The sequence below is a fragment of the Achroia grisella genome, unplaced genomic scaffold (genome assembly GCF_030625045.1).
Source record: "Achroia grisella isolate CSIRO2021 unplaced genomic scaffold, CSIRO_AGI_Agris_v1 utg862, whole genome shotgun sequence".
Lineage (NCBI taxonomy): Eukaryota > Metazoa > Arthropoda > Insecta > Lepidoptera > Pyralidae > Achroia > Achroia grisella.
In genome coordinates this window covers 355,001-372,734 of record NW_026713046.1, presented here as the reverse complement: position 1 = coordinate 372,734, position 17,734 = coordinate 355,001, and the positions used below count along the sequence as shown (strand labels likewise).

The 17,734-nt window shown below is 35.3% G+C and overlaps 2 protein-coding genes across 2 annotated transcripts in view; one reads left to right on the top strand and one right to left on the bottom strand.

Annotated features, from left to right (window-relative positions):
• Nucleotides 1-17,734, bottom strand: part of LOC131852794 (uncharacterized protein KIAA0930) — a 61,734-nt gene that overhangs the window by 4,150 nt on the left and 39,850 nt on the right. The window contains exon 5 of the mRNA XM_059203525.1: nucleotides 14,364-14,510. Within this exon, the coding sequence (XP_059059508.1) occupies nucleotides 14,364-14,510 (147 nt within the window). The remainder of the gene's footprint in view (nucleotides 1-14,363; nucleotides 14,511-17,734) is intronic.
• LOC131852795 (phosphatidylcholine:ceramide cholinephosphotransferase 2-like) overlaps nucleotides 1-17,734 on the top strand; it is a 200,469-nt gene that overhangs the window by 154,893 nt on the left and 27,842 nt on the right. The window lies entirely within an intron of this gene.

Sequence of the window (17,734 nt, the reverse complement as noted above, 5' to 3'; positions counted from 1 at the left end):
TAAGCTAATAATAAAAATGAACGGAACCACGATTATCTTAAAATACATTTTACTTTGCATGTCACGCATTCTTAAGAATTTAGCTGTTTCATCACTTTGTAATTTCACTACTTCAAACCAGAGTATGCTTTCAAAGCAAAAATGTAGTCTCCATTTAAAAAAATTAACATATACTCTATGTTAATTGCTACTAATATAAAGCTGTAGAGTTTGTTTAATTAATTTTTATTATTATTTTACTTTATATTAATACTAGATGTACCCGCGAATTCGTCCGCGTGAAATTTAACTTTAATTTTCTAAAATAAAAGTAGCCTAAGTTACTTATATAGTTAAGTTACTTATATACCTTATTACATCGGCAATCTGCCAATAACAGTCCCGTCAAAATCGGTCCAACCATTTCAGAGATTAGCCGGAACAAACAGACAGACAGACAACTAGAAATTAACATATACTATGTTGTTGGCGCCAGGACCTTTATCAATGTATAGGAACAGTTAAGTACTAAATCAAGATGCTATCCTTTAAGAATTTCGCTCAGCTACGGAATGAACTCAATAAAAAAGGTACATTGTTCTTTTGGAGCCTTGAACAATAAGGTGTACCTTTTAAAAATTAATAGAATATCATTATAAAGTATGTCACTCTAGAATCTTGATTAACACTTAAATCCGACAAAAATTTATATCGATGTTTGTCGTTTAATATATACAGTCATGAAATCCCGAGGAATATCCAAAGCGAGTCACTGGAAAATAATAGTAATAATTCAATAGTTTTTGTAAATTGTTTATGGAAGTAAATATAAAATCAAATAATATACAATCCACTAACTAATCTTTGAATCATAAACAAATACTTATAATATTTACTTATTATTGTAAACATGTACAACATTTATTTGAAAAGAACACGAGCTGAGTTTCTTGTCAGTTCTTCTCATCTCAAAATCATTCCGAACTGACGGTAGATTTGACATATCATAAGAGTCCGTAATAGACCTACATGAATAAAGATATTGAATTTGAATGACTAAAAAGATCTGTCTTAATTAAATGCCGTATTAAATTGACTCAGTTTCATTTACACAACACTAAATATGCACATCATCATCATCATCATCGCAGCCCGGAAGACGTCCACTGCTGGACATAGGCCTTCCCCAAAGATCGCCACGACGATCGGTCCTGCGCTGCTCGCATCCAATGCCTTCCAGCGATCTTGACCGCTAATATGCACATATGCTATCTAAATACGCACCATACAGGCATGTATAGGGTTGCCAACTTAAAAAAACGTATAAACTAGTTTGGATAAAAAAAAATAAAGTATTAGGAAAAAGAAAGTATATTTCAAATTTTACATTTATATTGCTTTTAAAAACGTATTTTTGTGTGCTCTTAGAAAGATGCTAACAACTTTTTGTTATCTTTAAATGTTGCAAAGCTTGTTTGACAATCAACATTTAAATTTAAATAAATAAACAATTCCTTTTTAATCTTCAATTATAAACAAAACCAGCGGATCATTTTTGTACAATTTCGTGGATAGTGAGTGACATCTGTGAGCTGTGACAAATGTCACAACTCACAACTGACATCTCACATTTCGTTCAGTAATTATAAATCGTTAAGTGCCTATAATGAGTATTTTGTTTTACGCATCACAGTGAAGGTTCTCTCTCTCTTCTCTTTCAGCATAAAGTAGTCCACTGCTGGACGTATGCCTCTTGCATAGTTTACCACTTAGTTCTATCTGTGGCGCATCTTGTCCAGGTCGGCCCTGCCATCTTCCTGATGTCATCAGACCATCTTGTGGTTGGTTTGCCTACGCTTCTGCTTCCCATCCTAGGTCGCCACATCAGGGATCTGTATGTCCATCTGTCGTCATTACTTCGACATACATGGCCAGTACATATGAATAGTACATACATATAATAGAAATTACATATTATTGCATATTTTATTTGTATGTAAAAGTAGAAAAGGTAGCTAAAGCTTGTGTTATAGATACTAGACGACTGATACATATATACATTTTTTTTCGTAAATACATACATATTATACATAGAAAATACCCAGACCGATATAAACAATCATACTCATGAATACAAAATGTTTGTGTCGTGCGAGGAATCGAACCCACGACCATCGGACGTAAAGCGGTGTGCTAGACCGCTAGACCACCGAGGTCGTCGTATGTATGTGTATTATTATTATATTTATTATATGTATGAAGGTATCCGCTGATACCAGCGTCGTGGCACCCAGTCACGATATATACTGAGCGGAGACCTATTCGGTACCTATAATATAAACCTATATAATGTAATTTAGAATTTAAAAATTATTTCTATTATTTCTATTATTGTTACATACCAAATAAACTTTAAAATATAATTACCAAAAATAAAGTAGGATAAAGTACGGTTGGCAACCCTAGGCATGTATATATTTATAAGGAAACGACAAGCTGCGGTTAATTGAAATTAATAAACATTTACAATGATGTGCGTGATTTAGTAATAGAGAATATTAATAATAACTATGCAATACAAGGATAAATTTTAATATTAAATCTGTGCCGTTGAGGATGTATGGCAAAGGTCCTCTACACATTCTGCCTAAAGGAACTAACGTAAAATTTGATATAGGTATAGTTGGTTTCACTGTGGTTTTGTGGTGTAGTGTTTTTTTTAGCCGCCTGCGCTAATGGTTTACGCTGGCGGGGTACCAGTGGAGGATGATAAGATGAGCATGAAGTCAGGTCAGTTCGCCCATCGTGACAAATGCACTAAGAATTTGTCACAATGGTTTCCAGGGGGAACCGCGTGGAGGTCAACCTGACATGGTACATTGCTAGTAATGGGGGCATGAGTCCACATTACTAACAATCCCCTTCCCCCCTGGTGTAGTGGTTGAGCATACCGCTTTACTTCCCATGGTCGCGGGTTCTTAGCACTATTTGTGGCGAAACTATAACAGTTTCTGATAGGTATTGATAAATTATTATGACAGATACTGATTATAACTGCGGATGCCAAATGCGAACTGGTTTTTGGTGAAATATGAAATGTTTAGGTTGCGAAATAATGTACGATGCTAGGTTGTACAATTTGTATTCATGCGCATGATTGCTTGCATAGGTGTGGTGGGTGTATTTTATTTATATTAGGTATGTTTACAAAAATATATATTTGAGTGTTTATATCAGTTGTCTAGTACCCATAACACAAGTTTTGCTTAGTTTGGGGCTACATGGCGCTGTGTTTTTTTTTTTTATACTACTATGGTGGCAAACAAGCATACGGCTCATCTGATGGTAAATGGTTACCGTAGCCTATGTACGCCTGAAGCACCAGGGGTGTCACGTGCGCGTTGCCGACCCTTAAGAAACCTTGTGTGAATTGTATTATGGTGGTTGCCACATCCTATTGTATGAGATTCATTCAGTCTGAGCTTGTTTGAATACCATTACTATACGTACATGATATACATGTATATATACATATAAATAAAATTGGTGTGTCTGTTTGTAATATTGAAATAAACGTTTTTTACTACATGCATGACTATAAATACGATACATACACCAAAATAATGTTTTTTTACAATTTTTGTCTGTCTGTCAGTCTGTTTGTTCCGGCTAATCTCTGAAATGGTTTGACCGATTTTGACGGGACTTTTTTTGGCTGGTAGCTGACGTAATAAGGATTAACTTAGGCTCCTTTTATGATCCTAGATGAGGTAGCCAGAGGTACTGACATGTCGACACTGCGTTGAACGCAACACTAGCCATCTCCACATTTCTCTGGGAATATTTGAATCCAATATGACAAGAGAAGAGGAACAGTTTCTTTGAATAATTTAGTTGGTTCTGGGTATTTCCCATTTAAAAAAAATAGTCAAATGAAAATATATAAAGGTTTTGGGTTGAGGTAGAATAGAGATAGCGGTAGACCAAGGAAGGGGTGGGAATAGAATAGAATAGAATAGAAAATCATTTATTCAAATAAACTTAATTTAAGCACTTTTGAATAGTTAACATTTTTTTAAATCTACCGCTTATTCGGAAAGCTGTCTCATCATAAAAAGAATAAGCAAGAAACTTGTGTGTTGCTCTTTTAAACAATCCTTGTAAATTCACATTTTACAAGTCGAAGAATGTAAGATACATAATAGAGTGCGAGGTAAGGACAGGGTATAGTGGCGATAATAATAAACTTTTTATTGTGTAAACAGATAAAACAAACAGTAAATAGAAAAGTAATAACAAAAGGCGTTCTTATCAGCAATCACATAGTGAAATAAATAGCTAGGAAAAGAGAGGCTTGAGGTATAATAGATTCAAACTTTGCCAATACATAAATGAGACCTCTCGTAATATCTATAAATAACAAATTATTTAAATCGCTGACAACAACATTACCAGGAATCCAAACAATTATTACCATTGTAAGATAACATAGACACTTGTTAATTTGTAGTTCAGTATACACAATCAACAATGAGTCATTCATGATTCATACAAACTTGAACCTTTGCATGGCGATGCTAAAACACAACATGGATCTGTTAACAAATTAATCATTACATACTTAAATTTTTAGTCTTCTTTGATAATTAATTTGCTGACAATGTTCTCTGATAGAATAGAGATTAAGTGCATAGCGGTTTCTATGTTCATTGTCGCATGCCTAATCCTTGTTGTTAATTAAATATAAGTAAATCAATATTTGTTTAAAAGAGCAACACACAAGTTTCTTGCTTCTTCATGTGACGAGTCTGCATTCTGAATCAGCGGTAGAATCAAAAACCTTGACTATTCAAAAGTGTTTATATTAAGTTTATTTGAAAAAAAAAATTACTATAGAATAGAATAGAATAGAATAGAAAATCATTTATTCAAATAAACTTAATTTAAGCACTTTTGAATAGTCATAACAATTTGTTTTTTATCTACCACTACTATGTGACTTTTAACCTGAAAAAAAAATCCACAACTAGACTTCCTCAAAGTCATACAACATGCAGGGCCGCCCCTATGTGCGAAGTGGCAATCAAGCATACGGCTCATCTGATGGTAAATGGTTACCGTAGCCTATGAACGCCTGAAACACCAGGGGTATCACGTGCGCGTTGCCGACCCTTAAGAAACCCTAATATTAATTTTGAAAAACCCCATTCTGTAATCTCGTGGGAAAACCTCGGCAGGAAGTTCATTCCACAATCTAAGTGTACGGGGAAGGAAGCTCCTCTGAAACCGCACTGTTCGGGACTACTTAGGTTCCAGCTTGTGGGGATGACTTCCCTGTCGAGGGCGAGTGGAGCGGTGATCGAAGGTGGCCGTCGGCATCATGTCGAACAATTCCTCAGAACACAGTCCGTTGTATAATCGGTAGAACACACACCTATTTCTTATTCCAGTAACATAAAAAATTACGCAATCAATTACAATAACAGTAAATTATCATAGGCCGCTCTCGGTAACAATAGAAGCGAGCGACAGTAGGGAATCTGATTGGTGACACAAGGCAATCAACCCGTAATTGGTGGTTGATATAGTTTGCGGGCGGCGACCTCGCTTTGCCTACCCTCATTGAGAATAGTACGGTCGTTATAATCGCCCCATTCACTACTAAACCTTATTGTGTCATACCTACGTACCATAGAAATCAGGTGACACGAGTTCATGTTCAATGATCATTGAATTTACCTGATGTAGTAAGTTGTTACGAGCGGTAGATTAAAAAAATGCAATGACTATTCAAAACTGATTCAATATAAGTTTATTTGAATAAATGATTTTCTGTTATATTATTTTGGCTGCATGTGAGAAGCTGTCATTTTTATACCAATTTTGACGCAATATATATAATATAAATAAGTCCACAAATACTTGAATAATAATATTCAGAATTAAAAAAAGGGTTGTAAAACTCCTTTCACAAAATAACTCGATAACGCTAAGAAATATGAAAAAATGTTTGAAATAAAAGTAGTAGAGAAAAAAAATCTGCACATAAAAGGTCCTCTTCATTTTTCAGTATCGGCTGTTGTTTAGCCAAAAAAATAAAAAAAAATATTTTCCGCGTAGACAATTGAAAAAATATTACACCCCTGTACCACGCAGCGCGCGTTCACTAATACTATTACACACGTTTCCACAAGAGTGTGAATGTGAGTGAATAAAAAGGTGTTTTTCAACCCTTTTCTTAATCCCTTCAACCCTTTCCCGTCACCTTAAATAATTTCTTTTTTGTGAATATTATTATTCACGTATTGGAGGACTTATTTTTTTTTATATTGCGTCAAAACTGGTCACAGCATGGTTTCATTTAATATTTCATTGAACTATAGTAAACGATTCAAATTACCAATTTCTCAGATCTAATTATGATTCTACATCAAACGGATTTTAAGCTATAAATTCAGTGTTATTTATACGACTAATTTTTGACAGAAAGTGGCTTACACCAACGTGTAAACCAGATTCAAATTCAGAGCATTATTGTGGATATCATGATGAAAAATACTGACACAAACAACCGGGCCGATATGTTGGTACCAAATATTCTTAGCAAGAACACTTACAGTGTTGTATTCACTACAAGGTAGACTCGAGAGAGTCGAGAGCATATGTGTATTAATGTATGCAATTCTAGAAACTACTGGGAGTCTACTTATGCCCATTTATTAAATATTGTTTCTACATAATAATTATAGTATCTCAGAATTCGCATAGCGTCAAGTCCCAAGCGAAGCGGTACAAATAAATAGAAAACACCCAGACCGATACAAACAATCATACTCATGAATATATTCATCTTGTACGAGGAAACAAACCCGCGACCATCGGAAGTAGTCTAAACCGCTAAACCACCGAGGCCGTCAACAACATAGGTTTTTAATGCCACATTACAAATCGAATCGGAAGTGTGCCAGTTGATTAATCGATTACTTCACTCGTAACCTCCGTGGGCAGACGACCTCGTCGGGACACTGGCGCGGGGCCAGGGGGGCGAAGGGGAGGTCTATATCAACAAGTTTCCAACGCGACGTCACCGACGCCTCCGTACAGCACACCAAACAACAATTAGGCGAAAACAAACCCACTACGACAACGACTACTGCCAATATTTTGGGAAATTCCGAGCAAACAGTTAAGAGCGTACATTAGAAACGCATGACGAATTCTTGCAACGTTATAGAACAGAAAATAATTTAATTTAAGCACTTTTGAATAGTCACATTTATCATTCTTTTAATCTACCGCTCATTCGGAAAGCAGTCTCATCACAAGGAGAACGAGAAAGAAACTTGCGTGTTGCTCTTTTAAATATCATTGTAATTTTACATAGTTATAGACTTATATATGAAGTAGTAGTTCGCGATTTCACCCACCAGTTTAAAAATGGTGGTCTCCTTAGTCCTCTGATCGCGACACATCGTCTGCCCGCGTTATTACTTCTTTTTCATTTGACGTCTATTCTAACTTTTTTAGGTTCTACTTCTAAAGCGTAATCGTGATGTAACACTATACCTTCAAGAAGTGGGAGATTAAATTTAGCGCGAATAATTTATGCAAATCCTTCAAAACCTTCAAATAAAAGAACTCCGGTAGTGAACTAGAATGTGTGTTTTACATATATATTTTTTTATTTACTTGTTTGTTTTGTCGGTCATAATAACTTTGTATTGACAATTACAAATAACAAAAAAGGATTACCTAAATATATATATCCATTGCATGTGATGTTCCTGCGAATTGTCGCAGATTCATGCGATTATGTTCATCGTGACGAGACTTGGGTAGTGAACGCCCTTAAGATGCATACAAAATAGAAATAATATTATCGTTGTTTTCTGGATTTCATCATCATTTAGATGCGATGACTACACTGGATCATGTCCAAACATATCTGATACATGTCTTAATTCGTCCAAAAAGATAGTATTAGTCAGCTTTTTGGACAAATTATGATGAAATGGCGGATCCACCGACACTCACGGTTTACACTGGCTGGGCGCCAGTGTGGGACCATAAAATAAAGATTTTAGTCATTTAGATCAGTTAGCTAATGGTTACCAATTCAGCTAAGTCGACGTCAAGATAATAATTTTAAGCATAACAATATAGAAATTGTTTTTGCCACTCATTTATTTATTTATTTATATAACTTTAATGCACAAAATACCAAGGTAAAAGTATATATACGGCATTTTCTACCAGTCAACCACAGATTGTGCAGAGAAAATTATGTACGTGCGTCAAAAATTTCTATCACTATCTCTACTGTTGGTCTAGCTACTGCGGTTGAGAAAAAAAGTCAAGGTACTTAACTTGTACCAACCACAATAGCTGCCGGAACATGGAAGAGAACCTAACTTGGAATATTGCTAGCAATGGTACCTCTGGAACTCTTGCCTAGTGTTCTAGTATCTAGTGACCTTAATTGACGGCGACAAATACCACTTACGACGATGTAATTTTACTTGCTTTTCCACTCACATAAAAAATGAGTAAAGACCTTTCTCTCATTTTGTTTGGCAGCAATTTGCTCCGTTTTCGTGTTGCCACAAATGCCTGTTACTCAAAAAATGGGCAGGGACCTTTCTGTCACGTTTTTTGACGGCAATTTGCTCCGTTTTCGTGTTGCCACAAATACCTGTTACTCAAAAAATGGGTAGGGACCTTTCTGTTCCACTTTTTGACGGCATCTTGCGCCGTTTTGGTGTTACCAGATGCGTAGTGTACCACAAATGCATCTTACGCAATCACGCATAACTGAATAGATTTGAATGTATGGTACGCATATGGACTATAACCTATATTAACATACGGGATACAGTACTATTTTTATCCCAATTCTCGCGGCCAGGGCTAGTGTACTACATTCTTATTTACATACATTCCATTACGTTATGTTTGTTTGTTTACATTTTAATGTACTAGATTCTTGTTGGTTGAGTAATAATGGATCTGAACGATTGCCAGCATAGAGGAAATGACTAACTGAAGCGGAGAATCATTAAGATATTCTCAAAATGATTGCTAAGTTACACATATAGACTTATAAATAATAATATTTCAGGAGAATTATTATTATTTATAAGTATGTGTACATATAGCGCCATCAAGTCCGAAGCTAAGCAGAGCTATGGGTACTAGACAACTGATACATATTTTTGTAAATCCATATATAATATATATATATAAAAACACCCAGACGAATACAAACAATCATAATCATAGCAAGTAAATAATATTCAACCGCTAGAGCACCAAGGCCGTCAAATATATAAGGTACTAGCTACTCGCCCCGGCTTAGCCCAAGTGTACTTGTAGATATATGTAGATATAAAATTGGAATGTCTGTTTGTAATATTAAAATAACCGCTTTTTACTACATGCTGTATGTGTGTATGTAGCTGATGTAATAAGGAAGTAACTTAGGCTACTTTTATTTTAGAAAAATAAAGTTTCCAATTCCACGCGGACGTAGTCACTGGTACAGTTAGTTATACATATAAACCTTCCTCTTGAATCTCTATCCGAAAAAAACCGTTGCGTAGTTTTAAAGATTTAAGCATACATAGGGACGGACACACAACGATAGCGACTTTGTTCTATACTATGTAATGATGATGAAAATTTTCAAGATAAGATAAGGGTTAATTTGAAAAATCACGTAAGTATAATTATCCAAGATTGTACTGGCGAATGGTAGATAAATTGACGTCTGATAAAAATGTAATTACATGAGTATGTCCCTGAGCGGGGAGGCTGGAACTGAATGCAGGGCACACGGTGGCGCCAACCGACCGCCCGCCACCGCGCCACCCCGTCACACCGAACTGAACACCCGCTGTCTCAACGTCACGTAAAGAAGCCCATACACGAGGCGAAATACATAACGATCGTTTAATTTTCAATTCAACTTAGGTAACTATTGTTGATTATTAGTAGTAGTATAGTAAATTACAAAATTTTGTACATAAAATATACAAAATTTCGTAATTTCATCAATCATACGTGAAGCAAAACTTTGTACCCGCGCGGACGGAGGAGTATGAAATTTCGCACACTTATAGTATAAACTATACATGTTTATACTATAAGTGTGCGAAATTAAATTTATAAAAAAACATCACATACACTAACATGTATTTGACACAAAAACGCATACGTTCGTTGTTATTGTTGTCAAAGTATTACCACATTTATTCATTATTATTGAGTTCCCGATATTTGGGGAGTGTTTCATCCGCATGATCATGATTAGGGGTAAACTTTTAAACAGTTTTCCCGTGATGATGGCAAGGGTAGATCCCGTGATTTTTCCTAATTGTACGTAAATTAATTCGACTGACCCTGACACTCGTACTACAGCGCGTGAGCATCACACATTCTCCCAGAACATGGAAAATCATACAATGATATTTTACGGGTGTGACTAACTTAAATCTAGAGATAGATGTCCAGTAATATATACGTAAGTGGCAATCAAGCATACGGCTCATCTGATGTTAAACGGTTACCGTAGCCTATGGACGCTTGAAACAAGGGTCAAATGCGCGTTGCCAGAGTTGCCGGCCCTTAAGAAACCTTATATACTCTTCTTGAAAAACCCCATGCTGTAGTCTCTCGAGAAAACCTCCGCAGATATTTATTAACATGCTTCTATTATCAACACGTTTTATATAGTTTTAATTCGATCTACCTTCTTTTGCGATAATATGAGTATATAGAAATAGAAACATTTGGCAGGTAGTTAGTTCCACAATCTAAGTGTACGCGGGAGGAAGCTCCTCTGAAACCGCACTGTCCGAGACCACTTAAGTTCCAGCGTATGGGATGAATTCCCTGTCGATGGCGAGCGGTGCGATGGTAAAAGGTAGCTGTAGGCATCATCTATACATATAAATAAAACTGGAGTGTCTGTTTGTAATATTGAAATAACTGTTTTTTACTACATGCATATGAATATAAATACGGTACATACACCAAGATAATGTTTTTTACAATTTTTGTCTATCTGTCTGCCTGTTTGTACCGGCTAATCTCTGAAATGGCTGTACCAATTTAGACGGGACTGTTTTTAGTAGGTAGCTGATGTAATAAGGAGTAACTTAGGCTACTGTTATTGTAGAAAAAATCTTTTATTTTAGAAAAATAAAGTTAAATCCCACGCGGACGAAGTCGCGGGAACAGCTAGTATAGTTATTCACAAACACTATTTTTAAAATGACAAATCGTACCGTGTATGTATAACCTAAACTGACTAGTACACGTGACGTAGTCTGTCTCGCCGGTTGTGTGACGCATCCCGTATTTATGGCGAGACACTGAACGTCGCCGACTTTCCAGATGGAAAGCTTGTTAAATTTTTTTAAACAAGCCACTATTTACAATTACGTAAATAAAGTACTGAGTTTGCTTTATAATAGTATGAGTACCTATACTGATTCATATTCAAAATGATGATCTTGGTGGTTGCGGGTTCGATTCCTCGCATGACACGAACATGTATTTATAAGTATTATTGTTTGTATCGCTCTAGGTGTTTTCTATGTATATTATGGAAAATCAGTTGTTTAGTACCCATAACGCGAGCACTGCTTGGGACTAGATAGTGTTGTGAATTGTCCGAGGATATTATTATTATAATTAAAACAAAATTCTATTGGATTGTTATTTTATACCTCTTCATAGTCGTTTTCATACACTTGTAGGAATTAGGCATTTCACCACTACAAATTTCGCTGAGCACGTTTATAAATTCTGAACGTCTGATTTCCTACAGTTAACTCTTTAAACGTATTTAAAACAGCTGTCCATTGTCAAACAGTCATCAATCAAATTTTTGACAATACAATATCGGGAATAAAAAGAAAATTGCCGTAGTATTCATTAGAAAAAAAAATATATAAGAAATTAGTACTGAAGACAATGGCTGTATGGGCTGAGTCCTTTTGCCTTTCTCTAAAAAGGGGAAAAAACCGAACCAAAAAAAAATTGCCGTAGTAGTGTAAAAAAAAATCCTCAATAAAATATTTTTTTACTAGTTAATGGGTAAAAGTTGTCGTTTTATATTTTGTAGTCGACGGTACTTAATAAATTAAAAATTAATAAACTTATCCTAATTATCACATGATTGATTCACATGATTGATCATATGATTACAAATAGTTCTTAGAATTATTTTATTTAAATTACCCATTACATCAAATATTATTTTATTAGCGTGTAACACTGTGAACGAATGAAATACTAAACTTTTTCAAATTCAAATTCAAAAATCATTTATTCATGTAGGACATTTTAGCCGCTTATGAACGTCAAATTTTTACATTATAATTTTATTTTTTTCCCTACCGTCCAGTTCGGTATATAGATCTAATTGAGAAGAACTGGCAAGAAACTCAATTGAATTACTTTTTTTTTAAAGCCAGTTTATTTACAATGTATATTTATATAGGTGTCTATGTCTAACATTAAATGAAAATTCAGTGCATGAACAACTATTGTCATGCACACTCGTCATTCAAGTAATCGTTTAGTGAGTAATAGGCTTTGCTCAGTAAATATGATTTAACAGATGTTTTGAATTTATTTAAGGGTAATTCCAACATATCCTTTGGTATCTTATTGTAAATTTTTATACCTATTCCCATAAAAGACCTATTAACTTTTTCTAAACGATACTTGGGGAAAGAAAAATCAAAAAACTTCATTTTGGTAAACGCGATCTGTATAACGCTGGTGAATTCCATTTAAAGTAAAACGAGATCAACGTCGTTCTTTTTTTCGAGTTCACGCTGAACTCCGTTTCCTTGAACGTGTTTATACTACGATTGGTGAAATCCAGCCTAAGTGGTCTACAGGTTTGCACACCGCTTTACTTCCGATGGTCGCCGGTTCCTTGCGTGGTACAAACATTTTTATTGATAAGTATGTTTGTTAGTATTAGTTTGGCTGTTTCCTATGTAAATCTAAAGAGTGGAACACACTTCCAGCTTTTGTGTTCCCGGAGAAATACAACCCAGGATTCTTCAAATCTATGGTGAATAGATATCTTCTGGGTAAGCGCACTACATCCTAGGTCTTGCCATCATTTACCATCAGATGAGGTAAGACAAAGCGCAATCCCATTATTAATAAAAAAAAATTATATAAATGTTTTTTTTTTTAATCTAAGAATGTACATCAGTTGTCTTCTACCCATAACGCAAGCTAACACCAATTTAGGACCTAGATGGCGCTGCGTGAACTATCCAAGGATATTCTTACTACATACTCTTTTCTAGATATCGACCAGTTTTGTTAATCGGTATCGTATGACGTCACTGATAACTGTGACGTAACACAGCGGTTATCTATTACCAATAGTTAGAAATTCATAACACTGATAAGTGGATATTGAAATTAAAGTGAAGAATATCAAATCTATACATATAAATAAAACTGGAGTGTCTGTTTGTAATATTGAAATAACCGTTTTTTACTACATGCATACAAATATAAATACGGTACATATACCAAAATAACATTTTTTATAATTTATATGTCTGTTTATTTCTTCCGGCTAATCTCTGAAACGGCTGGACCGATTTTGACGGAACTTTTTTTAGCAGGTAGCTGATGTAATAAGGAGTAACTTAGGCTACTTTTATATTAGAAAATATAGTTAAATTCACGCGGAAGAGGTCGCGTGTACAACTAGTAATAAATAAGATTAGTAGGTACACATTGCTCACGGCGTGTGTACTGCACAAGGTCACCTGTTTATTAGATACAAAAAATAAGTGATAAACAGAGGAGTGGTTTGTTTATCAGTTTCAATATATATTTTTCTGTCTTATTATGTTCAAATGGTTTATATTAACTGGCTGACAAATGTTGTTTTGTTATATTGTTAAACCTACTGGCAATTTTACATATTATTATATCCACATTCAAAATAGAGATGTGTCAACTCGGGTTGGATGAATTCAGCTGGCAAATGAACGTATAAAGTGAAAGAGCGAGAGCATGATTCTGTCGTCGAACCGACAATGACATCAAAATTTTCCGATCATTTGATTTCCACTCGTCTCAATATTGGTTTGAGGTCGTTATAATTTTTTTTGGTTGGTTATGTTATCATTCCGTAAGTTCTTCCGCGGCTTTAAAGTGCCATTTCTACTCGCCCCTATGGTTCGGTGAAGCTTTCAAGACTTGTTCGAAAAAAAAAACTGTTTGCTCCAGGTAACTCGAGTCAACTCGAGTGATTGACACTATCAATGGGGTTATTAGTCCACATTGCTAACAATCTCCTTGCTATCAATGGTGTACTGTTTAGATGAGATGGTACATACCCTGGAGTCGTAGACCCTGGTGAGCGCGTCGTACCGTATGGAGCCGAGGAAGATGACAGCCTGAGCGGAGCCCGCGCCCCCGCGTCCCCGCGCCACCAGCTCCACGCACACCATCTCACCGTCGCGTACCACGATGTCGCAGAACACCTGCAGCCAATTAAAAAAAAATAGCCTTCATCTTGTCTTCTGCTCTTAGAAATAGAAATAGAAATAATCTTTATTCAAATAAACTCATTACAAGCGCTTTTGAATAGTCATATTTTTTATTCTACCACTCATTCGGAACGCAGACTCATCACAAGAAGAATGAGCAAGAAACTTGTGTGTTGCTCTTTTGAATAGTTTTTTTTTATATTTAGTAGAGTATTTTGTAAAGCAAATTGATGGTAAACGGAAACCTTCGTCTATATTCATTGACAGCTGCGATACCACACAAAACAATCGATCCCCGTCTAATTGAAACGGGGATCGAAATTACGACGGCCTGAGCCGAGAACATCTGGCGGTGCCCTCAGACTAATGTCGTATCCAGCAGGCGGGAGTTGGCCTTCAGCCGCTCCATAAGTCCTTCCTTTGATTTGGAGTGCCATCTGCACTCGCCTCCTATCGTCCGGTGAAGCTGTAAAGGTCAGTTGCGGGCAACAGCATGAGAGTAGTCCAAAAAAGTTTTGTTTGGAGTGCCATCTGCACTCGCCCCCTATCGTCCGGTGAAGCTGTAAAGGCCAGCTGCGGCCAACAGCATTAGAATAGTCAAAAATATTTTTCAAGATGTTTTGTCATTCTAGAGGACTATGTAATTTGACGACCTCAATTGTTTGGGAGTTTAGTACACCACCTTCCTTCCGATGGTTGCTTGTTCGATTCCTCTCACGGTACAAACATTTGTATTTATGAGTCTGATTGTCTGTATCGGTCTGGGTGTTTTTTCTGCATATTTGCAAAAAAATGAGTCTAAGTATTTATATCAGTTCTAGTACCCATAACACAAGATCTATTTAGCTTGAGACTAGATGACGCTGTGTGAATTGTCCAAGTTTATTATTGTAATGTATTTATCCCAAATATTATTTTTAAAGAGACTCCCAAAGGACCCGCAATGGTATTCTCTAAGCTCTTTATAAACTGATTTTACTCATCGCTTCACTCAAGACACTCGTATTTATTTCCAAATATAAATTCCTACTGAGCTATCGAGTCTGCCTCTAACCAGCTCTCGAGCGTGTGGCGCTGCAGTCGCTGTCGAGTTTACAGAAAACCAATGTACAATCTCACATCAGATTCCTCTTTTAAATTCGTTAAGTGATTTTTACAGAGCTCTATTGGTCCTAGATAGATAGACATTATTACTGTCTAATTTTCTACAATACCAACTTGCAATTTTTTAACTGCCATGGTAGATAAATTCAAATTCAAATTCAAATTAAAAAATCATTTATTCATATAGGACATTTTAGCCGCTTATGAACGTCAAATTTTTACATTATAATTTTATTTTTTCCCTACCGTCCAGTTCGGTATATAGATCCAATTGAGAAGAACTGGCAAGAAACTCAATTGAATTACTTTTTTTTAAAGCCAGTTTATTTACAATGTATTTTTATATAGGTGTCTATGTCTAACATTAAATGAAAATTCAGTGCATGAACAACTATTGCCATGCACACTCGTCATTCAAGTAATCGTTTAGTGAGTAATAGGCTTTGCTCAGTAAATATGATTTAACAGATGTTTTGAATTTATTTAAGGGTAATTCCAACATATCCTTTGGTATCTTATTGTAAATTTTTATAAGTCATATTAGCGACTGGAAAGGTCGAAAATCCCGCAACAATTCCAAACAAAAAAAGTTATCGACAGCAAACACTCAGGTGCAGGTGACTGCACTGCGATATCTTGCGATAACAATCCTTATCAGTTGACCTGCCACTCCACTTCTTCGCAATCCCAAGCCATTTTGGGTTCGATAAATCGAACAATAGCTATTGTTTGGTTACGAAATAATAACTGTTAGGTAATATACTCGTATTTATTTTAATAAACTCGTATTGGCTATTTCTAAAAGATTAAGATTATCAATTATACCCTACTATTTGTGACCGCAAATAGCCATATAATTCATTTAAAAATCATTACTATTAAATAAAACAAAGTCACTGTCGCTGTGTCCCTATGTATGCTTAAATCTTTAAAACTACGCAATGGATTTTGAAACGGTTTTTTTAATAGATAGAGTGATTCCAGAGGAAGGTTTATATGTATAATACATGTATATTTTGGTCAATCAAAACCAAATTATCAAAACCAATATCGTTTTCCCCGTTTTAGCAACATTTATCACTATTGCTTCGCTTCTATTGGTCGTAGCGTAATGTTATATAGATTAAAGCCTTCCTCGACAAATGGGCTATCCAACACAAAAAGAATTTTTCAATTCGAGCCAGTAGTTCCTGAGATTATTTGAAAAATGTATCATTACATAGTATAAAACACAGTCGCTGTCGCTGTCTGTCCCTATGTATGCTTAAATCTTTAAATCTACGCAACGGATTTTGAAGCAGTTTTTTTAATAGATAGAGTGATTCAAGAGGAAGGTTTTTATGTATAATACATGTACAATAAAGCAAAGCCGGGGCGAGTAGCTAGTTTTATTATTTGAAAAGAATACGATCTGAGTTTCTTGTCAGTTCTTCTCATCTCGAAATCATTCCGAACTGACGGTAAATTTGACATATCATAAGAGTCTGTAATAGACTTGAATAAAGATATTATGAATTTGAATTAGCACTTTCAAACAAACAAACTCTTAATATTAGTATAGATAATGTGTAGCGTCGCAATGTCATTACCAAATACAAACTGCAGAGTCACGTGAAATATTGCGCAGTTATATATTTGTAAAGAACTTAAGTACAATATCATTTACTACCGTCTGTATTTTATCTACGGTACACCAGATTTTAATATTCCTAAAATACGGAATAACAAAACTGAGAGGAACTTATCTTTATATAGTCATCATCATTACATAGTATAAAACTCGCTGTCGCTGTCTGTACCTATGTATGCTTAAATCTTTAAAACTACGCAACGGATTTTGATGCGGTTTGTTTAATAGATAGAGTGATTCAAGAGGAAGGTTTATATATATAATACATGTACACCCGAGCGAAGAAGGGGCGAGTAGCTAGTATGGTATACAACAAAGTCGGTACCGCTGTTCATTTGCTTATATATTTTATATTACGCAACGGATTTTAAAGCAGTTTTCAGCAATAGATAGAGTGATTCAAGAAGAAGGTTTATATATATAATACATGCGAGTTAGAACAATATAATAATTTAAAGATGTGCAGACTTATTTTTATACTAGC